The sequence below is a fragment of the Hydra viridissima genome, unplaced genomic scaffold, assembly GCF_058129835.1.
Source record: "Hydra viridissima isolate aposymbiotic clone 2 unplaced genomic scaffold, HvirCarnegie_v1 scaffold_9, whole genome shotgun sequence".
In the NCBI taxonomy this organism is placed as follows: domain Eukaryota; kingdom Metazoa; phylum Cnidaria; class Hydrozoa; order Anthoathecata; family Hydridae; genus Hydra; species Hydra viridissima.
In genome coordinates, this window is record NW_028324308.1 from 3,920,833 (window position 1) to 3,948,263 (window position 27,431).

At 27.1% G+C, this 27,431-nt stretch overlaps 1 protein-coding gene across 5 annotated transcripts; it reads right to left on the reverse strand.

Moving 5' to 3' along the window:
* Positions 1-163: 163 nt before the first annotated feature.
* Positions 164-22,311, reverse strand: LOC145185960 (mitogen-activated protein kinase kinase kinase kinase 5-like). Of its 5 annotated transcripts, none has more exons than XM_090099026.1 (30): positions 21,459-22,311; positions 21,039-21,096; positions 12,258-12,348; positions 11,921-11,985; positions 11,682-11,737; positions 11,189-11,279; positions 10,619-10,691; positions 10,464-10,515; positions 10,282-10,361; positions 10,101-10,163; positions 9,846-9,927; positions 9,612-9,752; positions 8,903-8,963; positions 8,619-8,671; positions 8,361-8,383; positions 8,173-8,260; positions 6,661-6,807; positions 6,320-6,352; positions 4,413-4,494; positions 4,225-4,307; positions 3,194-3,327; positions 3,051-3,103; positions 2,871-2,974; positions 2,501-2,598; positions 2,279-2,346; positions 2,131-2,199; positions 1,869-1,964; positions 1,268-1,338; positions 1,038-1,093; positions 164-711 (listed from the first exon to the last, which is right to left on the reverse strand). In XM_090099026.1, the coding sequence occupies exons 1-30, from the start codon at positions 21,555-21,557 to the stop codon at positions 642-644; spliced, it is 2,340 nt and encodes a 779-aa protein (XP_089955152.1). In that variant the 5' UTR covers positions 21,558-22,311; the 3' UTR covers positions 164-641. The 5 variants fall into 5 exon arrangements, with proteins under 5 accessions (XP_089955152.1, XP_089955151.1, XP_089955154.1 ...); XM_090099025.1 differs by having other exon boundaries at positions 3,051-3,106; XM_090099028.1 differs by lacking the exons at positions 21,039-21,096; positions 21,459-22,311 and having other exon boundaries at positions 3,051-3,106; positions 11,921-11,990.
* Positions 22,312-27,431: the final 5,120 nt, after the last annotated feature.

Consider the following 27,431-nt stretch of genomic DNA (forward strand, 5'->3'; position numbering starts at 1 on the left):
TGCTTAACTCATTAAAGAAAAAAATATGGGTTAACCGCAATGTTGCCTAACACCATCCAGTTACATTCGAGAAGATGTATTATAAGTGTCTGCTAAACCTCAGATGCTAATGAAAACATTAAAGTAAAAAAAATCTTTTTTCGACGAAAAAAAAGTCAACAGCTTTTTACGTGAAATATTTCCTGTATTTATGAATTTTCACAATTTTCAAAATAACATTTAGAATTAGTGATGTAACTTTAAAACAGATTTTACATTTGCTTGAATGAGTAAGAAAACTTATATTTGTTTGAATGAGTGAGATTTTACATTTGATTGAATGAGTGAGACCGATTTGAGTGTTCAGTGTTTTAATGATAAAATTGTCGCCTCTTGTCACTTAAAAAAACGTAAATTTATTAAGAAAACAGAAAAATTCAAACTTAAAACCATGAGAATATAAAAGTGAATATAAAATCTAGAGGATAAAAAAAAAAAAAAAATTTATAAAAAAATAAGTGAAAAAATATAATCATTTCATTTCACGAAAACTGAAATTTAAAAAACAAAAAGAGTTGCATGATGCGAATATAGACAAGTATATCAATGGACTTGTGTGATCGGTTGAACGATGAAAGAAGAAGAGGCTTTAATACAAGATCTCAGCCACTAGTAAGGATGTATAAGTTAGAAAGATTCTCGGATTGCACACGACTTTCAATCACTACAATCCTGAAAAATAAATAAACTTAAGTTAAAACACCTTTTCAGTTTGTTTGTTTTTTTGTTGTTGCTATTTTTCCTTGTTTCGTCGTACGCTGATATTTGCTAACAGTGTTTTCGTGAGCTTTGTTTTGTCTTTCTTCACTCTAAATCATTTCATCAAAACACTCAAAACATGTCGGAACTAATTTTTGTGTTTGAAATAATTTTTGTGTTTGTCACGCAAAGCTCGCGTATCAGCAATAATATTTTTAATCGTATGTCAATTTTTTTTATGTAACTTTTCCCTTAGACTTTTAATTCCACCATTGACCAAATGAAAAATAAAAAACTACCTGTCGGACCCAAGAAGTTTATATATCCTCGACGTATCAGTGAACTGCGCGGTTACCTAAAAATGCGAAAAAAATTTCCATAAACATTATGTGCATTATAGCCAATGAAGGATAACACTGTAGCTTCTCAGTGGCTTTAACATCAAAATCAATCCGAATTCAGTTTGTTTTTGTTTTAAACGAATTCATAATGATCTTATTAAACAATATATTACAATAATCTTTCGGACCTGGCCATTTATTAGACTTTTTCCTTGAATGCCATTGGAGTTAAACGTCAGCACACTCCCAGGTAAACAAACTGAAAAAAAATCAGACATGTTCATTAGTTACATTTAAATGTTATCAATGACGTCAGCTGATTACTATAAACAGCTATCATAACATTCAAACAGCTATCATAGGATCATTTGTAATAAAGTATTTCATCCGAGTTATCTAAATAAAACAAATTTTCATTTGGCTTGTAAATTTAAAATATAAAAACTATTATTTCTGAGTTTGAAACTTGTTGTTAAGTACATGTGTTAGCGGTGCCGAAAGTTTATGTTGTTTTTTTTTCATAATAACAATTCTTTAAATGAAACAGATATTTTCATCACTATAAGACTTTTAAAAAATGTTCTTTTACTAATAGATATTCCTAATAGATATTATTAATGCATATAATTATAAGATTACACACAGCGCTATTACTAATAGCATTATTTAAATACTAATTTTTAGAATTTCTATTTTTGAAAACTGTAAAAAAATAAGAAATAAGCTTAATATAACTTTTTAAAAATGTGAAAGAATTTGATAGAAATAAAAGATAGAAAAAAAACTTACCGCTAGAATTAATTGGAAAACTAAAATGCAGCTCTGTCAAACAATCAGGAGAATTGCTTATTTTCTTTCCGTCTACATCCACAAAAATTATCTTTTCTAAAAATCAATGACACTCGTTCTCCTTATTACGCATTCCAACGGATTTGTTTTGTTTTTAATTCTTTTTTAGAAATTTATTAAATTCTTTTAAAATTTCTGATTTCTAGAACCTTCCTATCACAACAATTTACAAGTAACAACAATTTCTAATAAATACACTTGCCTTCATAAGCCACCATTATGACATTTTTTTCAAGTTGAGAGAATGTTTTAACATCGATTCGCTTTAATTCTAACATACAATAACGATTTATATAAACATCTTATTAAAACCAGAAAAAAAAAAAAAAAATAAAAAGGCTTTACTTTACCTTTGTTTAGCTCCCAATTCGTTCCACCATCTAAGTCCAAATTATCAAAGAGAATGCTACCATCAGTTCTGAAATTCAATAAAAAAAAAAAAAAATTTCACGAGCAATTAATTTCGTATGAAATGATTCATAAAACTATAATTAACAACTAAATTACTTTTCCGTACAAACAAAAAAAAAATTGTGTATATGAAAAGTAGATACTCCACATTAAAAGATTACTTTTCGTAAGCACCAACACATATTATTGGATATTCAGATTCCTTTCGAACTAATCCTTCGAAAGTAGACAAATTTTGTGGAAGAACAAGCTCAAAACTCTAGAAAAATGTTTGAAAAAAAAAAGAAAATAAAACTAAAAAAGCATGATAAATTCATGGAACCTTTGAAAGACACCAATTCTGAACAATAACAAAATGTGACAGAACAATCACTACGAACAAATATCAAATCACTTAATGTGTCTTTTGTAACTTTCATTTTTTTTTTTTTTTGAACAAATGTACAACCAAGCATCAATTTAATTGCAATAAACAAATACTAACAAAATTAAAAATTCCTTTGCTAAAATGAAAATAAAAAACTAGCTTACCCTAACTATCATAAATTTCTGTAAGGGGTCATACCACTGCAGAAGAAGGATTGATTTTGGCATAGCAACAAACAAATATAGCTGATTATTGTATGGATTGTGAACTATAAATGAAATAAATGCTTACTAAGCATTTTTTTTTTTAATGTAAAAAGAAAAAAATTTGCAAATTAAACATACCCACACAGCATTTTTGGGCATTTGATGTACCAGGAATTTTCTTGGTATGGTTTCTGCTAAAGTAAAACAATTTTTAAATGTTATAAGAAGAGAAATTCTATAAATAAAAAAATGACATTTTAAATAAGTTTAAGAAAAATTACTTATTAACTGAAACAGATTGTTCATGTGATTGTTGTGAATGTAAGGCCAGCAAACAATGCATGTAAACATTTCCACAAATAGTGATAAGTTTATTTTTGACCACATAAACCCACTTACAAGAGCGTGGATATAACTGCAAACAAAAATCAAAGCATAGCAAAATAAAAAACTCATAATGAAATATAATTTAAAACATAAAACACAAAGTATGAATTGCTAAATTACCGGGTGTCACATGGTTCAGAATGATCAGTTATTCTTACATGTTGTTTTCATTACAGCATTGTTGTTCAAAGAACCTCCATCATCAACCTTACAAACACCAGAAAGCCCAATTTCTTACCTCTGCTATTAATGCGCCAACTAGATTGGCTTATACTTGTTCATTAATGCGCCAATCACATTGGCTCATAGTAATGAGAAGCTATCCACTATTTAGCAGATGATCAACCTTCATTCAATCTGCCAAGGGTACTCTCTTTTTTGCCAACAATGGTGTTTAGATCAATGTAGCCAAATACATCAGTGACATCATGGAGAATAGACTTTGGACCCTAAAAACACTATACAAACTGGTTGTTTATCTTCCAGCAGGATAGCACACCTGCTCATAGAACCAAAGTCACTGAAAATGAATGCACATGCCTTTTCCCAATTTCATCACCTCCACAGAGCAGCCTCCCTTTTTCACCATATATTAACTTGCTCAATTTCTCACTATGGGTCATTCTCAAAAATAAGGTCTGTGCAAAGCCTCATGAAATTTCCATGGTAACTATTAGTGCTGCTTGTAAGTCATTTGAGAGTTGACTGAAATAAGGCCCATAAAAGTCATCTTGAACAATAACTATTGCTTTTTTTTTGACAATTGTTGTCAAATTTTCTATCCAAAATAATTATAATCAACTTACTCTCTGTGCAGTATTAGAGATCTTCCCCTGTGTTTTTTAAAGGATATGTGACACCCGGTATATAGAAAATGTGATTATTTAGCTGTACTAGTATTTTAGGTTTTAATCTAACTACAAACCTGAAACATTTCAATATTTTCTGTATCACTTAAATTTAAGCTATAAATTCCATCTTCAACAGATGCAAATAAAAGATAATGATCTAAATAAATATGTTAAATACAAGTCTAAAACTATGCAAAATAAACAAACTTATCCAGTAAAAGAGAAATGTAAAAGAAAATAGGGAGAGGGGTCAATTACTCACTTTTTGTTTCTGGATGAGTCCAACTTGAAGCACAAACAAAAGTTATTGGGCATTCATTAAAGATTTTAGAGAAGCAGTTTGCCTACAAAAATTATAAAAGCAGATTGAAGTTGAATGTAAAAGAGAACAATAAATTAAAGTTGTTTAAAGTAAATTCTTCAAATTGAATTCTAATTAATAAAAAGTGTTCACAGAATGACAATAATTACTTGATGATGATGCTGATGATGACAACGACGATGATGATAATGATGATGACGGTGATGATGATGATGATGATGATGATGATGATGATGATGATGATGATGATGATGATGATGATGATGATGATGATGATGATTAACAAAATGATGAGCAATATAACTGTTTCATAAAGTGATACAACTTCTTAGTATAATGCTTACAGATGTGTTCAAAAAAATTTGTAGCAACTGAAAAAATAAATTTTTCAGTTTTTTACTAGTTTATAGGGTAATTCAGCTAAATTTACACCAGTGTAATATGCTAGGTACATCATTTGTGCCAATTGTATTCATTTAATAATTAAAATGTCTGCTAAGCATAAAAAGATTATTTGCAGCCACATTTTTTTCATTCTCTCTTCCTACAGCAATCAATTAAAAAGACAATTGTATTGTAAATGTCACTTTGTTTCAACAAAGAGATCAACCTTCAATTGTCATACAGAAGCTGAGACTCACAAGAAACCAACGCAAGACTGTGTAACACTTAACACAGTTCCTCAAGACAGGATCTATTATAAGAAAAAAGAGGGGATCTTCTTGTGCATTAGAAACTAGAGAGAAGGCAATCAAACCAATTAGGGAGAAAATTCATCAAGATCCAGCTTGTTTCCAGCAGAAACTAGCCCTTGATCATAATTTATCACAAACTACAATTCACTGTATTATTAAAGTTGATCTACATTCAAATGTCAGAAGAATAAACTTTATGAAGCAAGTGGTCCTCAAAAAAGTCTCAGATGAGCTAAACTCCTGAAGGCTCTGCACACTAAATCCAAAGAATGTCATTTTAAGTAATGAGAATATTTTAGAGATTGAGGAGAAACTCAACTCCCAAAACCACTGCGTGTATACTGTCACAACTAGGGCTATCAAAGAGACTGAATTTATTGATTAAAGAGAAGGGTGGTGTGATTGAAGACTTGTTAAAATTTATCCATGCATTATGCCATTATTGTATTTGAAAAAAGGTATGTTACTCCTTGCTATTCTCTTGTGGTTAGCATATTAACTAGTGTAAATTTAACTGAATCTCCCTGTATGAAAAAATAAAAATTGATCGTTGGGGGTTGTGGAACTACTTGTGTGAAATATTAAGAAAACTTAATGACTATTTTCAACTTATTTGAACAATCAAGTTTGAGAATGTTTGAAATTTAAAAGATGATAATATTCTAAAAAATCTGAAATATTAAACTATCTTTAAGACTTAACCTTAAGTTATTGTAAACAGTAGCTTTTTTTTTTTTTTTGCTAAAACAAGATAGTACACTCTATTTCTGAAAACTTTTAAACTAATACTATTTTAAGTATAGTTGTAAGTGATGTTATATAATTCTTAAATCAGCAATCCTTAAGAATGACATATTGCTACTTCAAGATGCAATACTACTAATAATAATGAAAAACTGTTTGATTGTGTCATATTTCATGCAGTATAAAATAATTGGAAAATACATTAGAAACATTTGGATGAATACTAAATATTTTTAAACAAAAACTTTGTTAAATGTTTCTTAACTGTATGAATACAGGAAATAGTTCTGAAAGATATTTTAGTGTGGGTGTGCAACAAGATAAAAAAGAAATTAGAATGAAGCTTTATGTGAACTATGTAGAACTACATACCAATAAAACAAAGTAGTAATCAACATTCCAACTTACCGAAGTTTTTTGCGTAAATACTTGAGAAACAGGCTAGATAAAGTGAGCAACTTTAAAAAATTTCACAAAATAACCTTCCTTTTTTTTAAAAAGAATTTCTTTTTCATAATCATAAAAATATTACACTGCATAAGATTAAATTTAAATAACCTTTTTCTATTTCAATGAAATAAACAAATATTGAGTAGGAGCTTCCTCATTCCGAAAACTTGTTCTTACATCATATTGCAACAAGTTGCTTTTAAAACAAAAATTATTCCAGCAACAGCACAATATTTGTTTAAACCATTTGTTTACATTTAACTTCTATAAAATTGAAAGTTTTTTAACTATATCTTTACCCGGTTAGACACTGGAATCCTTGGTGGTAAAGGAGGTGGAGCACTGGTCTTGTCAACACCTGCAGTTAGTAATGGAGTTTCATTTTGTTTTAATTTCTGTGGAAGTGGAGGTGGTTCAGAATCTGATCTTAATAATTCAATTTGCATCTAAAACACAAAATTCAGAAGTTTCAAACATTTGTCCAAATAAAAGAAGATTTTCAGAAACAAAGTCAAAAAACTTATCAAAACTTAAAATAGTAAATTTTTTCAGAAAATCTAAAAATTTAAATTTGTTAAAATAAATTGATAAAAAGTAATAAAATATAGTTGTTTTTGGTCTTAATCAATAAAACTGTTCACATAATCAAAACCAAAAAGTTTTCGTTTACATTTAACGATTTACATTAAAACTGTTTAATGGGAAAAGCACTTAAGTGAATGCTTTGCTGTTAACAAAATACATAACCAATGAGAGACATGTATTCAATGGAAAACTTCTATCTTTAAAAAAAGATGTTTTTATCAACATAAAAAATATTTTTTTCAAAGTTTTTGTTTTATTTACAATTTTTATTTTTTTTTAAAAAAGCATTATTTAGGACTTTTAACTTAGATATGAAAAAATTTTCTTCACCAATTAAAATGTTGAACCATGTGAAAGCATAAAATACTTTTTTTTTTAAGTTAAAAACCAACAATGGATAAATTCTTTTTTAAACTTTATCATGATCACATTTACTCTGAAACTTCTGAAATAAATTGAGAATATTTAATTATGCTCAGGCCTCAAACATATCAATACTTAAATATACTCAGGCATTAAATATATCAATATTTAAATATACTCAGGCCTTAAATAAATCAATATTTTTGCGGTGAATATATTTAAATACTATAAATATTCTCTCATGAAAAAGTTTTTTTATTTTTTATTTTTTGTAGAAAAAGCACATCAATTCTTTACTAACATTTGAAGAGGTGTTTTTTTTACAATAGAAAAGAAGTAAATTCTATGCAATAAAAGGATACTGTGCAATGTTACAATAAAATTTAGTAATATTACACACTTTCACTGAAGAAAAGAGACATCTCAAGAGACATTTCCAGTTTACAATTCATTTTGGGAGCACACCATAGCAGGTGCTACAGCTGATAATACAAACACAGTATTTCCAAAAAAACAGTTTATACAAAATTTCAAATGTTAAAAGAAGAAAAAATAAACAATTTTACAAAAACTGAAATTTGTATGGATTAGCACTCATTAAACTTCCATGTTTTTCTGTAAAAGATTTATTCTATATTTGATAACATCTAATATCTTGTCAAATGACATGTTTTGCAAACAAACAATTATTTTTTTTACAGATAAATCAAATGTTTAGCAGAAATTTTTGGCGGAACATTTTAACTTGGCCTGTGTAAGATAACGATGATCATTCTAGAAGTGAAGAGCAAGCATTTTTATGTTTTTGAAAAATACACAATAACTTTTTGTTTACCAATTCAAATTGAATAAAAGAAAAATACCTCAGAATTCTCATTCTTGTTTAAAAGGGGAAGTGGAATAGGTGGAGGCTGTAAGTGCTGTTTTTTATCTACTATGGTGGGATTATCTCTAAATTTAAAATATTAACAATAAACAGGCTAAAACAGAATGAAAAAAATTAACAGTGATACAGTAAAAGATAGAACTTGACTTAAAAAAGACAACTCACTCAACTGTTTTGATAATAGATTCCTATAAAAAATAAAAATGCCAGTTAAATATAATTGGAATATAATAATAATTAGAATATAATAATTGGAATGTAATGTTAATTGCAATGTAACAGTTGCAACATAGTGTAACAGTTGCAGCATAAAAAAGCTCATTGTTTAAGAATTTTAATCTCTATTTTTTGAGAATTTAATGGTATTTACAAAAACATTTTTTGCAAGAAAAAAAAAAAACTTTGAAAAATAATCCAAAAAACCTTTCTCTGAGGTTCTGTTTCCTTCTTAACTGGCCGCACATTTTTATCTGGAACTAAAAAAAGATAAATCTTATAAGTAAATTCAAAATTAAATAAAGTTTTCGTTTATTTGTGAAATAAAAACTCTTAAAATTTGTTAAATGTTAAATTAGTTTGTTAATTATATTCTTTAAAATTTTTAACACCTTTTCCAGAAGGTAAAACCCTTTGTTATTTTTATTCAAAGCAATAAACATTTTAATGTAATACTCATCTGTTAAATACTAATCTGTTAAAGTTTGTACGTTTTAATCCATCTTTTTTGTGTTTGTCTTTGATTGATATTATGCGCTTCACAGTTTTATCCTAAACAATAACACAATTAAATTATTTCAATAACTTTGGAGCACAGACTGATTTAAAAGGCCTTTCTCCTTAATTCCCTTTTAAACTATCAGAATCAAATCTGTTAGACTAAAAAAGTGCATTCTGAACAAAAACTAGCTCTTTGATAAGTGTTAACAAGATAACAGGGTTTCTGTTTTTGAGAGGTCATTGGTTCATGATTTAAAAATGTTTGTTTATGATCAAAAAAATATTCAGCACTGCTTTTTATAAATCAAAACTAAATATTATATTGTTGTACAAAAAGCCAATAATAATCTTAATAGTAAAACTTATACCACTTAGATAAAGAGAGATGTCATTTTGATAATGCAGAAAAAGATGAAAGCAAAACTGTTAAAAGAAAAGAGCTAAAACTTTTTTTTAATTAAAAAGTGCTCTACTTTACAGTAATTACATTCATTTATTGATTCAACCCTTGGAATTTACAATAACATTCAGCTTTGCTATTAAACACATAAAAAAATAAAAAATTCTAGAATGTAGTCAAATCTTCAGTCATTTTCTAAGTAACTGTAGGCATAAATAATTTTAGCACTGATCCCTAACACATGATTGGTTTTCATAACAATTCAAAGTTTATCTGTAAAAACTATAAATCACAAAAACCTGCATTCCTTTTTCAGTCTTTTCTTCCTCTTCACTACTATCATCTTTGGTAAATCTTTTTTTATTCTGTTTAAGTGCATCAAATTTATCAAGAAGTTCACGAAGTGAAATACGCACAGCTCTCCCTTGACAAAAAATATGCTAAAAACAAATATTAAAATCCAAATTAAAATCTTCTCATCTAAACATGCAATCAATAAATTGTAAAAAAACAATAAGTAATTCACAGAATACCTGTAACAGTTTTTCAGCTGAAGGTCGTTTTTTGGGATTTTTGGTCAGTGCTTGCTTTAGAAAGTCTTTCATGGATGGTGACCTTAATATATAGCTTCATATGCAATATTCATATAAATGGTTTAGCAAATGTATTTTACTACAGATTTTTTAGTTTGCAGTCTAAAAAATATACTTCTAAAAGTTCCAACACATTTAAAGATACAGTTGGAAGTAATTCTGAAGACATTATAAAAATACTCTTCGCAAGCTCACCATTTATTTTTATCTTTCAACAATGGGGGAGAATAGCTTTTCTTTGATATTAAATATAAAGCTCTAAATAAAAAGCAACTTCACTAAAAAATAAATTATAAAATTATCTTCTTCCTAGCAACAAAAAAAAAAAAAACTAAAAAAATTTTAATTCATTTTATATTAACATTATGTCAGAAACCTCATAGGGTGTAAATCAAACAGAGGAGGTTGGCATTCAGCAAGTTCAATAGCAGTTATTCCAACAGCCCATATATCACACTAACTCATAAAACATTACACATAATTATTGATGTGACAAACTTGGCAAAGATTTAGCAATTATAAATTAAACATCATGCAAAATAAGACATAAAAATGTACTGCAAAACTGTATCCCCCAGTTCTTTCTACAGCAGCTACTTCAGGTGCCATCCTAAAAAACAGAAGATTTCATTAAAGCTTAGATCAAATATTACTGAAAAAATTACACTTTGCATTAATTTAAAAAGGTTTTTAGTAGGAAAACAACTGCTCACCAATATGGTGTACCAATGAACGAATTTCTTTTTCCAATTGTACTTGTTATTTGTGCTCCAACTCCAAAGTCAGCTGAAAAATATGTTTTTTTTAAATAAATAATCATAAATAAGCCAATAATTCAATAAATCAATCACATTGTGAAATAAAAATACACTCAGGATAGCTGAAAATAAAAAGATTTAAATGATCTTAACACAAGATATAATAAAACTGAAATTAAATAAACTTGATGAATTAGTAAATTTACAAATGTAGATAACTTAAGAAGTTTAAGTGAGTGAAACCAATTCAATATGTTATCATTAAAGCGCAAACAAATCTAAAATTAGTTGAATTTTCAACCACTAAATTTTACAAACATAAGATGTAAGCTAAGACAAAAAAATAAAAAAAACAATTATTGAATACAGTAAGAAAAGCAAAATTGCAAAACTGTTTTTCCCTTAAAAAAAAAAAAAAAATTTTTCAAGCCCAAAAACATAAGCTTTCAAGACAAGTTCTACTAAATACTGCATTTGTATTATAACTATTATATGCTGCTTTGCATTATATGTGCACTTTAATACCTAATTTGACATCTCCTTCAAGAGTGAGAAGTACATTTGCTCCCTTGATGTCCCTATGGATTTTATGTTGTTTGTGCATATAATCTAAACCCTAAAAATATATATATATATTTAAAGAAATCAAAAAATAGTTTTTTTAAATGATTTTTTACTTTAAGAATTTCACTTTAAGATTTTTTAGATTACATGAATAAATGGGAATGAAAATCAATCAGTTTGGCAGTTGAAACTCCTCAAAGATCTGTTTAAAAATCAATATGTATAAAAGCTACTCAATTTACAACTATTAGGACTTTGAATTGAGCTTAAAATTACCAGGTTAAATAGATTTGATAAAGTTTTTAAATTTGGAATGAATTTACTGTTTAAAAATAAGCAACCATAAAATATATAAATGCTTTAAAAATGATTTTTTAAATAACAAATATTGTTAAATTATAATAATGGCTTGACTTTTTGGATTAAGGAAAACACTTAAATGTAATCAACTCACTTTTAACATCTCTGTGCAGACAGAACCAACCATTGGCTCTGTTAATGGACCAGTCACTATAAGACACAATAAGTTTTGCTATTTGTAAAGAATAAAGGGTAGTTTGTAAAATCTACAAATATGATATAACTTATGCTTGCACTGAAAACTTCTACTAAAAACTTCAAAGGGTTGACATTGAATATATTCAAATATAAAAAACTAAAACTGATAGAAAACTGATAGAAACTGAAACAAACCATGGTATATATCTTGAAGAGAGCCACCCCCACAGTATTCCATTGCTATCCAAAGCTTATCTCTCCTAAACTTTTTAAAAACTTTATAATTAGAAACTAATTTAACAGCTTGTGTGGAGAATGATACAAGCAAAATGTTCCTTTTTTTTCTGTGTAAAATAAAGTTTTAATTCTATTCCAACTCAAATTTTTTTCCTTAGTTAATAAATGATTAAAAAAAAAATTTTGCTTATTTCGTTTTTTTAATAGTGTAAGAGGAAGTAATTTTTCTTTACAGAAATAAACTTCCACAACTTTTCTTATGACTTAATATTTAAACAATCCTATCAAATGTCACCTGAGATAACTGCCATGATACTGAACAATATTAGGGTGTCTGCAATCTTGCATTAAACATATCTCTTGTTGTATAACATCGAAATTGTCTCCTGTAAAAATAAATAAATATTATATACTGCAAACATGGTAAATTTTCAGCAAATAAAATGTGCCAAACATTTTAACCAGTAATCATACTGAATACAGTAAAAATAAAATACCTACATAAAGCATTTGTGCCAGCTTAAACTAGAAAGATTAATTTTATGTTTTATATATTTGGTGGAGCCTACTTATCATCTATTATTTGCAATCAAAAGTTGGAATTAACTTTATTTTATTTTTAACTTGTTAATTGAATCTTACAATTAGTATTAGAAAAAGCAGCTGAAAAGCAACAATTATCACTCTAGATCTGTAATTCTTAAAATAAGTAAGAAAACAATCTCAATTTTAAGAATTACAAATCCAGACTTTGTTGATGATGACACTTTATTTAGGTTAAGAATAAGATTGGCAATAACAGGAACTAAATGGGCTGTTTTCTGAAATGGTGAGTACCAAAAAAAAATTGATGAATGAAAGTTGCAACTTATGGGGTTTGTTTTCATCATTTTAAGATTGAAAAATGGTCACAAAAAGATGCAAGTTGAAAATCAGGCAAAAGCAAGAGTACTAAACAACTAAACTAAGAAAAAAATTGATAAAAAAAATTGGATTGTAAAAAAATCTTTTGGCACAGGTAATTGCATACATTTGATTGAAATTAAAGAAGATAATTTGTTTTTGATTAACCAATAGTTTAAAAGGCATTATTTCATGAGTAGTGTAAAAACCATGTGGCTAAACACCAACATAAAATTCACTCCACTTGAACTATGGGGGCTTGGTCCCACACTTTAAATATCTAAAATTAGCCTTTAAAAATGAGAATTTTAATTTTCACCTTAAAGGTTCAGACAAAGGCAGTGTGAGAACCTTTAGAGTGCCTAAAATATAGAATAAAAAAGTTTCTACAATAAAAAATGGCATAAAGCAAGTTATAAGTAAAGTAAACTTGTTAAAATTCAAAAAAGCTTTTAGAACAACAATTAATAAATAAAGAAACAGTTAAATAAGGAGAGGAATATGTAATTGCTAAATCTCCAAATCTCAATATTAAAATAAGACATGTACCAGAAAAAATCTGCGCGGACATTATAAAGGATATTTATCTAACTATTGTATTTCGATATTGAATGTTATGTGTATTTTGAAAGTACATATATTAATATTTTTAAATTTCACTTAAGAAAGTTTTTGAAGTTTTGTACGTGAGAATGCATGCACTTTGCGTTTTACACTCGACATCAGCTTTTGCACAGTCTTCGGCTGGACTTTCTTGGTAGCTCTCATCCATTTATTTTTGAAGTCTTTAATGTTTTTGGCTTCTTTTACATTGAACCTTAGTTTTCTTTTGACAAGAGCCCAATATCTTTCGATAGGACGTAGTTTGGGACAATTTGGTGGATTGCAGTGTTTTTCAACGAAATCTACTTTATGTTCTCTAAGCCAGTTTAAAGCTGTCCCAGAGTAGTGACATGATGCTAAATCGGGCCAAAATAACAGGTTACTTGTGTGTGTTCTTAAAAACGGCAAAAGATGTTTTTTGAGGCATTCTTTTATGTATATTTTGGTGTTAATTGTTCCCGTAGTCACAAAACAAGAGCTTCTTTCACCACATTCACAAATTGCTTGCCAAACTAAGAATTTTTTAGCGAATTTTTGCATTCCAATGCATTTATATTTGGAATTTAGTTTCTTGCGATTAATTGCTGAATAATATTGGTGTGCTGGAAAAGATCGGAAATATGCAACACAATAAGTTTCATTGTCAATAATCAAGCAAGCTTTTTTAGCACATGATTTTTTATAGAGCAGCTTTGAACATTGAATTGCGACATTTTCTTGCTTTTCTTCACGACGAGGAACTTTTTTCTTTTTATAAGATTTATAACCACAATTCCTCTTTACTCTTTGTATAGTGGAAGCACTTGTCTTAAATTTATTTGCTAATGTCCGAACAGAAATCTCCGGTTTTCTGTCTAAGGCATCTTTTACCTTTTTACCAAGATCTCGTCTAACAAAACATTTTTTTCTTTCACTTCCTGATTTTCTTATGATTGTACCAGTGTCCTTAAATCGTTTCACAACGCTCTGCACTGCTCTCAAAGCAATCTGCAGCTCTTTAGAAATTGTTTTGTTTGATACACCAGGATTTTCAATGAGAAAATGCAAAATTTTTTCTCGCTTCTTATCTTGATTTGATGACATTTCAATTAAAGCTAATTGTTTTAATAACAGAGTTGTTTAAATTTTGAATAAAATTAATACAATCACATTTTAAAACAATTAGCTATTTTAAATGATGTACGGTTTCCGTAAACACCACATCAGAACACGCGTAGATTTTTTCTGGTACATGTCTTACTTGTGAATTGATAATAGACTAAATACTTTTTTTGTACTGAATTGGCACATCATGAATGTTACAACAACATAAAGAAAGAAATAGAAATGAATTTACACACATATACACTACCAATCAAAAGTTTGAAACAGTTGTAAATGTTTACTTAAAACAAAAATAAAAGTAAAAAATAATTGTTTGGATGTAATATCTACGTATCTCTTTATCAAAACTTAAGATTGTTAAAAATTATTTTGAAAATTTGGAACATAATCAAATTTTAGAACTAGTGGAATGGCCACCCCAATCCCTTGATGTTAATCCCATTGAGTTATTGTGGGAAGATCTTGATAGAAAATAATGGGAATAGCAGCTACCTTTTACATAAACCTTCTGAAACACGTTACAAAAAAAATGGAATAATATACTTTCACAAACATTTTAAAAATGAACAGAACGCATACCAAAAATCTATAATGCCATAATCAAAAATCAAGGTGGATATTTTGATGAGCCAAAGATTTAACAGTATCTTTTTTTGAATACTTTTAATTATAGTGACAAACAATGTCTATATTATGCAAAAAAAAACTAATAATATTATAGTCATTTCTTTATTTTCACAAACTGACTGCCTCAAACTTTCTGTGGGTAATATATATACATTAGTTTTAAAAGATGACATTAAGATTTTTTTTGTTTATTTAAAGTACATTTAAAAAAACAAAAAACTAAAGCAAAACTATATTAAAAGATGTTATCAGACACAATAATAAAATTAATCAATGAAAAAACAGCATTAAATCAAAATTAGTACAATAATGATAATTATCAAAGTTAGTTTTTAAAATATCCCCCCATAAGCAAGCTATGCATCACTTTTGCATTTATTAACAAGATTATTTCAGAATTCTGTTTGAAATCAATATATGTGAAATAATTTTAAAATTTTGAAAAATCTCACCCTTAAGAGTACATTTCTTTTTGTTTCTTACCAAAGTGTATATCAACTACGATGAGCAAAATCCCAAATTTGGAGTCCAATTAATTGCCATTCAAAAGCTATGAACATTGTTTTTACATTGTTCTTATCACAAACAGTTCTAGCTATCTGATGGTTATAGAAATTGGTACCTGGCTATTTTGAAGGTTAAGAAATTCAAAAATTATAGCTAAAAATGTTTCTACACAATAACTGTTCTCAAAATTTAATGATTAACTTTTTTTGGTTGGCAACAGCCACTGTGATGATTTTTTTTTTTTTTTTTTTTGTTATTTTTAATTTAGTATATGTAAGTATATTACAACTGAAAACTGAGTTCAATCTTAAAAACAATAATTTTATCAATTGAAACAATATTTTGGGTTTACTAAATAAATTTGCCATAAAAGAGATTTATCATAAATTAAAGTATTTTTTTTAATTAGGGAAAAAAAAAAAGTAAAGTTTGTAAAGATTCTTCACATTTTGAGTTGTATAAAAAAAAAGAAATGCATTTAAAAGCTCTTCACAATGGTATTGAAGTCATAATTTATAATATTGAACAATATTCACAAGAGTAAACTTGCTTTAACAACTGTATGCATTACTGTTTCTCCTATCCCATCACATTACAATTTCCTATGGTTTGTAGCAAAAAAGAAACCCATTCCACTTCAAGTCCAAAATTTAAAAAAAAAAGTTTATAAAAAGTTTATAAAAAATGAAAAAGTCAAACATTTTGCTGTTGTTGTAAATTATTCATATGAAAACATAAACAAATTAAAAAACAACATTAAATCTCTTTAAGTCAAGTTAACTAATATTTGAAAACATGGTAAGCAATTTTCAATATTTCAAGGAAACTAAATGTAGATGTAATTAAAAAAAAAATAACAGGAAAATAACAAGCAGATAAAGAATAGCAATTAGTAAAATAAATGGTTAGGAGTGATTTTACAATAGAATACTTGTTTATTTAAAGAGGACTTTTCCCAACTAATAGGTAGTGTCTCTTTGATTTTCAGTTTACACAATGATTAATTGTATAGCTCAAAAGCTCAAAAGCTCTACAAATATATATATATATATATATATATATATATATATATATATATATATATATATATATATATATATATATATATATATATATATATATATATATATATATATATATATATATATATAGCAACAACAACACCAACTCTTGAGCCTCAGCAACTAAAAATAAAAGATTGATGAACTTGGTTATGGTCCTGAAGCTTGACCACAGTTTTCTGTTGACAGTTCCAAGTGATTGTAAGGCCAATGACAATTTCAAAATGGCCACAGTACTCATACATAATGAGGATCAATGGCAGCTGGTTTTTCAAGTTGTAAAATATTATTAAAAGCAAATAACAGCACCAGTCTGCTGTTAAGGACTAACTAGGCTGTTGTATTGATTCTAGTGACAGTGATTGTTGCTATGAACACAGTAAGATTGAGTATTAAACTTAATGTATAGTAATAAATCAAATTTTACTTGAAAAGAAATCTAAAATATTGCAATATATTTAGAAGCTTGAGGCTGTTGAGCTGTCTCTAGACATGATCGTATTGCTACAAAAATTTTAGAGCATTTTTTACATTACCAAGTGTTACTAATATAATACATGGATATTAGCTTTGTAATACACAAACAATAATGCCACAATAAATTACAGAATAGAATACATGTAAACACTAAAAATTATATATGAACTATGCATTATCTAACACTCCTCAAATGTAACTCAATGTTCTTATTTTCTTACATCATTTCCATGCTATTAACTTACTCATTTTTTGTTTTACTTGTAAAATGCCATCAATTGTAATGACGTTTTTCTCAAAGAGTTGAATTAAAATTAAACAATTCCTTGCTTCAAAACTTTTTCTTTTTTTTTTTTTTTTACTTCTTATGCTTTCTTGCTTCAAAACTAATAGTTTTCTTGTGTTGCTTTTTTAATTACAAATAAAGAATGTATTGTATTTTCAAGTCAACATTTTCTTCAAAACATCAGTGTAATTGATGTTTTGAAGAAAATGTTGACTTGAAATACAACTTCATAATTTCTACTATCCAAATCAAAATGAAAAATATCTGGTGCACGCTTTGATTTAGTAACAAACCTTACAGGTGCTAAATATGTTATCAAAATTATTCTTTGGGAAATAATGAAGTGCTATCTCAATTATCTTTTAAAATCAGACATTTAATAGAGTATACAGTGTCTTTCAAAAGTATAAGGTCAGTTAAGTTTTTTTTACCAGCTATTTAATTATCTCTTAATCAATTTTTTAAATGATAAGTAGTCAAAAACCTTTTTAATTTCTGAGATAACTAATCAATTAGCTTCCTAATAATATAACACTTATCAGTCCTATTTATCCTGAGTAATTTAATAGTAAATTAAAGCAACCCTGTTAATTACTCATTAAAAATGTGTTAAAATTAGAAGTTCAATTATGGCTAGTCATATTACATTTGGCTGACCCTGTCAGCTCTTCTTCATAATTTACAAGATATTCTGGTAATATTTTTCACTCTTATCTGTTGCGATAAAAATCAGATCTAAGTTCATTGAGTTTATTTATGTTTTTTTAAATCATAGTATTTTTAGCCCTACTTTTACCTGAAAATATAATTTTTACAATTTTTAAACTGAATATTTAGAGATTGACTGTTCCTTTTTAGCAATTAAATTGTTCTATAACTTTAAGCATAGCTGAAGAGAAGAATACCATTTGGGAAAAAAAGTGGTAAAAAAAAGAAGTGAGTGGAAAAAGTTTCTGAGGTTGATAAGAACGCTGTTGAATGTGATCATTATGAACTGAAGGTCAGTAATAAAGTTGAGTATGTTCATGCACATTTAGAACAATCCCAAACAATGAAGGAGAATAATTATGAACTAAAATATAATGTTGGAAAAAAGGATCAGACTTTGTCTAAAAAATTCCAGTTTGCAACTAATTTCAAGAAATTTGCAATAAATTTTAAAAATTATAAAACATGAAAATTTTTTTTTCTCTTTCTCAAAGTTTATCAAAAAGTTGGAATTAAAAAGTTTTTTCTCCAAATCTTTTTATTGCCTTTGAAAAAAATTGTCTAATTTTCAAAAGAAGTTAACTTTTTATCAAAAAAAATAGGCTAAGGCTAAATTTGAAACTATCAACAAGCTTTCTAACCAGTTTTTTTACCTTGAAGACCCTCCTTTCTTCCACTAACAGATTTGTGGTTGATTTTGTTTGAGAGAAACGTTGAATAACATGACTAATGGTATAGGGATGCATTTACAATTCTTTTGCTATTGAATTTTAGCTTCTATTAGGACCTTCCAAACATTTATGCATAGATTTTTCTCCAACAACTAAATTCTTTTGTCATTTTTAAAACTCATTTTAATTAAATGGAAGCATGTAAACAAAATACAAATACAATTAAAATTTCATTAATACAACCACTGAAAAAAAAGACATTTACTATTTCACATTTATTTAACTAACACCCTTGATTTTAATTGAAAAGCTTTGTGTTATTTCACTTGTATGTGTTAACAGAATTAAAAAGCCTAATCAAATGTAAGTAAAATTTATTTTAAGGATCAAAAGAATTAAAAAATTATGTAGTTTGATAAAATTTGGTCAATTAAGTTTAGCATTGTTAGACAAGTTCCTTGTTTCATCAATTTTGCTTCCTTTTTGAAACAAAAGATTGTATCTTCCGAAAAAAACTAAGTTAATTTCCTTTAAGAATTTATAGTTCTCAATTTTAAAAATAAATTCTACAATCCAGGAAATTCCATGAATTCATAATTATTTATATCATTTCTATTTAAGATCTCATGGCATCATGATGATGAGTCACTCAAATTTTAAATCGGTGTAATAAATATTTTAGTAAGAAAAAAATCAAGATATAAAAATCTAACAATCACATTTCGGACTTTTGTTTAAACTGTTTTTAGTTTATCTAATCATTTTCTAATAAATAAAAAATTATATGTAATAAAGGGATAATGTGTAAAATAAGTTTAGTGATTAAAGTCTGTTTTTGAAAAAAGTTGTTTTATCTCAAAATTTAGTGATGGATAACAATAAAAATAACTTTTATTCAGGAAATATTAAAATGAAAATAAAAAAATCAAATTTTAAATTAAGAAGAAAACAATATTTAACAAAAAAAAAAAAAAAAAATAGTAGAGTTACTTCTAATGCTTCATATCTGGTTTCTGAAAGTCCAATTTTGGTTTCTGAAAGTCCAATTTTGGTTTCTGAAAGTCAAATTTTCACCCCAACTCAAGTAAGCTGAAACACTCTAATCTGAAGAATTATGTTGCCTGAAAGATTATTTAAATAAGCAAGTTGGTTGCTTTTTTTTTTCAATTGAGGGCCAGAGTCTCAAAATCTTTGCTTACTTCTATGGCCAGGATAATCTCCCAAATCACAAGAAATTAGGAGTTGAGTTGCTGGATGATGTGCACAATTGAGATTTGCAAAAAAAAAAAGAACATTCTGAGCACTTGATCACCAATCACCAGGTGGCCAAGCATTCAGAATGATCCAATTATTGCCCACTCAGTTCATGATGATAAAAAGAGTTTCTTATACAACTTTGCTAGTTTTGAATCAGAAAAGAAAACTGCAGATTATTTCTTAAGGATTCTTAATGAAGCAAATTTAGAGATAAAAAACATAGTGTGACATCTATTTGTACAGATAAGGAGGCCAGGTTGGTGATGATAAGGGAGTTGCTCTAAAAAAATAAGCAGTTCTGACATATGAATACAGTTCTCATTGTATGAGCTTGCCAGAAAAATATGTTGGCAACACTACAATCTTGAAGCAAATTAAAAAGTATTTCATAAATGTTCAACTCGCTATGGAATGTTAAAGGAGAAAGAGGATGGATGCCACAGTTGTCCAATAAGACCCATTGGAACTTGCAGCCTACATGCTTAGAGAATTTGCAGAGAAAACTTGAAAAAAAAAAAACACTTTAAAAGTATAGGGTAAGAAAAGACAACTTGTAAATGGTAAAATACTTCATCAAAGCATGGAAATTAAAAGGGTTTTTTATGTTTTTTATAAAAGTCATTACTTGGACCTTTTAGACCCATTACTTTTGCTTTAACATTGTGCATGTAGTAACTACCACTACAGCTATTAGATACATATTGTCCAATGCCTCTTTGCATTTATGATACTTTGACCTAAAACTGGTTAAAAAAACTGCTACACAAACACTTTACCTAATTCAATTTAATGTCGCAGTAACCTGTATAACTTAAATGTTGCAAATGTTTAGAAAAAAAAACATTATAGCCAATATATTATTAAAATTTAACCTGGCTCTATATTTACAATTTTGACAGCTGCCAACTCCCCAGTTGCTTTAACACGAGCCTAAAAAAGAATTACTAAAACAATGATTACTTCCTAATCAGTATATATATATATATATATATATATATATATATATATATATATATATATATATATATATATATATATATATATATATACATATTTCATCAGACCCCTAGCGCCTAACATTATACCTGAACAGCTGCCAAATAAAACTCACAAACCATAAGCAACAACTGGCTACACAAATGGCTATGACCTCTACAAAATCTTTACTTACAATGCATTTTGAATTTTATCACTTAAGATAGATTTATAGTTATTTTTTTACCAACTCTCTGAGTATAGGAGACTGTCTGGGTGCTAGGAGTCTTACTCTATATATGTTTTTGTGTAAATACCTTATAAACTTCACCATATGTTCCACTACCAACTCTTTGAATTAGCTCAAGATCATTTTCTGGTTTAGTTTTCAGAATATTTGCTTTGTTGTTTTTCATTTATAGTTAATATAAACATGTACATGCATACATATAAATATATGTATTATAGAAGGCTAATACATATTAAACTGTAAAAAATATATATATCATTTTATAAACCAACATATTTTAACAACATATGTAAGCACACATTTTAAAAATACTAACAGTACTTATAGTTAACATAATTTTACATGTTAAATACATAAACAAATATGCACATTAGCATAAATCATTTTTTTTTTTAGGAAATAATAGAGGCATGCATAGAGGCATATTACAGATCTTTAAATGAGATAATAAGTTTCTCTTGTCTATATATATGGAAACAATATTTTTTTAGATTTCTATTTAATTTCTTAAAACATGTACTATTTAAAAACATATACTGTTTAATTTGCTAAATAGCAAAAAGGAATCAAATAGCAAAGACTGTAGATGGTAATAACTATTAATAAAAGATATTTGCAATCAGCTGACAAATCAAAAAACTGTGCTGAACTAATTTGTAAAATGTTAAGCAAATTTATTGATTACATAAAGTTTATGCTCCCAAACACAACAAAATCGCTACCATTCCTTATTACTTTAACTCGCATAAAAAATATTTACTTTAACTATTTAACATAGTATTTAGAGATAAATGTAATTGTATAAAACTCAAAACATGTTTCTGCTTAACTTGAAAAAATACCGAAAATTGTCTGGTATCACAAAAAGTTTTAAAGATTAAAAAAAATTACAAAACATTTTCTTAGAAATTCTTCATAAGAAAAAACGCAAATTTAGTGATTGAAAAAAAAACTATTATTTTTTTAATGCTGTTTGAGAAAACTTAGTTATAGTTATAAAATATCGATACGCCAGTTTACACGACAGTAACGAATTCGGTACGCGCTTAAAAAATACATCCGAAAAGAAATCAAATTTATTGTTTACAAGAGTTTGAATTACACGAATGTAAGTGTTCTTTTATAAAGTAATTTAAATTGTCCACGCCGTATGTTATAACCAAAGCAACGCTACTACAAAAAGTTAAACAAATATTTAATTTAGAGTAAATTCAAAAAAGTTTCATAATCAGTGAAATGAAAACTTAAAACAAAGAACAAGTAAAAAAAAATTAAGGTCTTATAATATTTTTTAAATATGAAAACTTGGTTCTTGAGAAAGAATATTCTCTTTACAGCCAAGCTCTTTGAGAGGATGAACGAAGCCATGATTAACTTACCCTGGTGGAATATAAGTCCTTAGTATAGTGCAAGGAGTTGAAGCGGGAGGGGAAGGGGAGGTTTCCGGCCACCACCCTTCCTGGTGAGTTATTATGAGCTATATATATATATATATATATATAGCTCATATATATATATATAGCTCATATATATATATATAGCTCATATATATATATATATATTCGTGTCGCGAGAAAAAAACTTTATAAAGAAATTTTTTTTAAAAAAAAAGTTTTTCCCTTACAACACTTTTAATCTTTTTTTTTTTCTGTTTATAAAAAACGCTTTGTAATTAATAAGTCTAGTAAAAATCTTTTTCTTCAGCGCTGGTTGACCCAGCGTGAGGGATTGTTTACTTCAATTCCTGCATTACGCGATAAAACAGTCCTACGGTAAGCGATTAAACTTTAAAATTACGTTGTGAAAAGGAAACCGAAACCGTTTAAATCAGAGCATATTTTTCCATAGCATATTTCACAAACACAATGAGTTTTTTAGTTTTGCTAGCTTAGATTGTTTTGTTGCATTAAAAGAGTATGACTTGAATATTTAAACTTTTCATCCCGCTTTTCATAAGAAACGAACTTGTTTTCGCGCTCTTTAAAATTTGTATAACTAAATTCGTTTTTGTTAAGAAAATAAACTTTTTTTGCTTGCAATAAAAACTTCATCAAGTGTAGTGATATTGTTGAATTTGCAGTTCAAAAAAATCTGAAAATGTACAAGACATTCGTGTGAAATTTTTCATGAAAGGATACGGCTCCAATGAAATTTTGCTATTTCTATCTCATCATAGTTGTTTCTACCTACGAAATCATAATCGCTGAAGAACAATAAAATACGAACCTAAAGAACTTACCTTGGTTGTAATTGTAAAAGTTTAGCTGATCATTTACATCAAGCTCAAATAGCAATCATTAAAGAGCTGTGAGGATCTCATTTTGCATACTTTTTGAAGTTATTAGATGAGAATACTCTTACACTTGTGGTTGAAGAGGCAAAATAATGACATAAATACCTAAAAAAACTTCTTAGTTATCCAAAAAAGAAAAGTAACATCTTTATCTCATGCTTTTTAAGAAATCTATTAATAAAAACTTAAAATTTTCAACAAATCAGTTTGCCATCTCACATCTTTTTAATTCATTATTCAGTATTATATGTTCATTTACAGTAACTGTTTAAAAAAAAAATTATTTTAATTATAGTTAATTTTGAACACACTACTATAATTTTATTATTGATGCTTTGAAAAATTGTTTTAAAGTTATGATTAACATTCTTTAGTTTCGAATTTAAAAAACATTTTTATTAACATATAGCTTCTTGTTAATATTCATCCATTAGGGACTGCTTCCAGTGATTGATTGACAACCAAGTGAATTTCTTAAGACTAATTTGATAACTTACTTTGTTAACAAGTTCAGTAAGGTAACATTAACCCAGAGTTATTTCCAAATGTGGTTAGGAAAATATTCAACATTCTTTACATTGGGGATGGATCTTGCCATTTTTGGTGAAAAACTCATATATTTGTGACATTTTGGGAATTCAGCAATGAGGAAACGTGATAACTTGGTTTGATTTTCCTGTTATTTTTTTGATAAACAAGAATTTTGTTCTCGTTCATCAAAAATTAGCGGGAAAATCGAATCTAGCGATCGTTTTTTTTTTTTTCTAACGGGAAATATATATCAAGCTGACATTATTACACTGATTCTGATTTCAAAATATTGTTTAAATATGTTTTTCATTCTCATCATGAATCTCGTTATTTACGGAAGTTATGCGAATCTAAATGTAACTTCTGAATAAAAACATAACTTTTAGTGTAAATCCACTAACTTGAAATTGAATGTTGATAATTAGTATTTTATTAACTTTGCACTGTAAAACAACTATGTATATTTCATGTTGTGATTTTATTGTTGTGAATAAGGTTATTCACGGAAGCAAAAGATGAATTTTCGATAAAAAAAAAAAAGTTTTCGAAACTCTATTTTTGTTTCGGTAAGTTCGAAATAGTTTCTTACTAATTAATTTTGCATCGTAACGATTTTTTCATTTCAAAATTGTCAATTTTGTTTCGAAATATTTTTGCGATTTCGAAACTCTGAAAATATTACCGAAACTTTTTTTCACTTTCGAAATTGTCAAATTTGTTTCGAAATATTTTTGCGATTTCGAAATTCTGAAAATATTACCGAAACAATTTTTTAGCTTCGAAATTCTAAAATTTGCTTCGAAATATTTTTATGATTTCGAAATTTTGAAAATAATACCGAAACGATTTTTTACCTTCGAAGTTCTAAAATTTGCTTCGAAATATTTTTGCAAGGATTAGAACCCCAAAGGTTCTTTTACAGGGATTATAACCCTCAGGGTAAGATAGGGGGTTGATATTTTGTGACATTTTGTGGAAATGGGAGGAGGGAGAAAAGTTTTTTGCGTGACATAATTTGCGAATGACCACTTACATCTACACGGTGAAATGTTTCATATAAAATATTAGCCCTCTCAAAGTAAATAAAACCTACATATAGCAAAAGCTACTTAAGTGTTTTTGTTTACAATTTAAATTGTAAATTTTGAAAAATTTAAATTGTAAATTTTTTAAATTTTTACTATTCAAATTTTTACTTATTAGTTATTGAATGAAGATGCTTAAAAGCATCTTCATTCAATAACTAAGTATAAGTAACTAAGACTATGACTAAAAAGGAGCTTGGGAACTGTTCAAAAAGTTGTATTTTTTGAGAAATGTTTCACCGCAATAAAATCTTAAATTTGCTAATAAATATTAGTTTTCATGTATTTTTTTTTTGTATTTTCATATTTATAAATATAATCTATCAAGTTAAATAGAAGAAAACAATTGGAAATGATTTATACGCATCTAATTGTTTTGTTTTAATTTTCTAAAATGTGTTTTCTATTAATGTTAAGCTAGCTTAACATTAAAACAGTAAAACTCAAATTTTACATCTAGCATTTCCTGTCAAAATAAAACCGTCAAATTTTTTTTAGTACTTATTTAGGTCACATAGAATGGGAATCAGTAGAGAGCTTTTTTTTTCTTTTTTTTTTGGGACACCCGACTTAGCAATCTTTTTGTTACATAACTCAAAATTTTAGTTAGAGTTGTTGAGGCAAAATCAAGTTATAAGGTTTTAAAGATTAACTAAAAACACGTGTTTTACAACACATTTTTGGCCATTATGGATATTAAAATTAAAAAAAAAAAAAAATAGCTGTTTTTTATTTTATTTTAATATAAATTTATTCTCATCAAAAAAAAAAAAAAATCATAATTTTGATTACTTAAAAAAAACAACTTGTTTTCAGTTGTGTGCCACCTTAAATTTACCAAGATAGTATTATTTTGCCATATATGCATATATATGTAAAATACATCTATATATATTATACATATATATGTATATATGGCAAATTGTTATACATATATATAATTATTACATATATATAGTTATTTTATATATATAATTATTATATATATATAAATAATATATATATATATATATGAAGACTCCACGGGAAGAAACGGCAGGGTCACATTTTTTCATTTTGAGATAAATCATTATTAAACTTTTAAACCTTTATAAGTTTCGAAGTTTTAGGAAAATTTAGAAAAACTTTAAACATGCATCAAATCATTTATTTGATTTAAATTCAAATACAAAATATGCTATTATGGTTAGTAAAGCTAGAAAGTGTAAAAAGTCGAAACTTTTAAAATGTGACCCTGCCGTTTCTTCCCGTGGAGTCTTCATATATATATATATATATATATATATATATATATATATATATATATATATATATATATATATATATATATATATAATAAAAGGTCTACTTGCCGAAACACCCCGTGTTAAATTATTGAGGCACCCGGTTATTTTAATATTATTATGCAAATAAAATTTTTGGAATAAATTTAACTTTCCAAAATTCTTTTTTTTCTTCTTGTAATTAATTTCACATTTCGAAATTCTGTTTTTTCTTTCGAAATTAATTTCGCTTTTCGAAGTGCAATTTTTTATTTCGAAATTAATTTCACATTTCGAAATTCCTTTTTTATTTCCAAAATTAATTTGGCTAGTTCGATTATTTTCATAAGTTTTTATAGATTTCGAAAAAAAAGAAGTATTTCGGTGCCGATTTAATCGAAAATTTTCGAAATTTCCATTTTCGATAATGAACCCTAGTTGTGAACTACCAAAAAAAAATAGTAAGCGAAGCCAATATGTTTAACAAGTATAATTTGTAATAATGGTGTTAGAAATATATTGTAATTGTAGCTATAGGGGTTTATTGTAGAGCTCTGCGTTAGCCTAAAAAATTCCGACTTTGTCGGTTCGGAACGTAATCATACCTAATGTTACGACCTAATGTCGAAGTCGAACCCTAATCTAACCTAATGTTACGACAAAGTCGGAATTAAGTCGGTATGAACCGTAATCTAACGTAATAGTTCGTAATAAAACAAGACAAAGCTTTTAGTCAAAGCTTAAAAATGATTTATTGCAGTTTAATTCATAATATAATTCATTTATTCAATTTACTAAAACTAGATTAGGATATCCAAAATTCAACATCAACTCATAAATTTCATCATGACGCAAAAATTTTAGTTGAA

What these genes read in the sequence shown, in the direction of transcription:
- LOC145185960 (XM_090099025.1), bottom strand. Translation starts at nt 21,557, where the DNA reads ATGAAAAACAACAAAGCAAATATTCTGAAAACTAAACCAGAAAATGAT. An exon ending in CAAAAAAGATGGATTAAAAC is followed by an intron (nt 8,672 to 8,902) that starts GTACAAACTTTA and finishes ATCTTTTTTTAG; the next exon opens with TTCCAGATAAAAATGTGCGG. An exon ending in TGCCCAAAAATGCTGTGTGG is followed by an intron (nt 2,975 to 3,050) that starts GTATGTTTAATT and finishes TTTCATTTATAG; the next exon opens with TTCACAATCCATACAATAAT.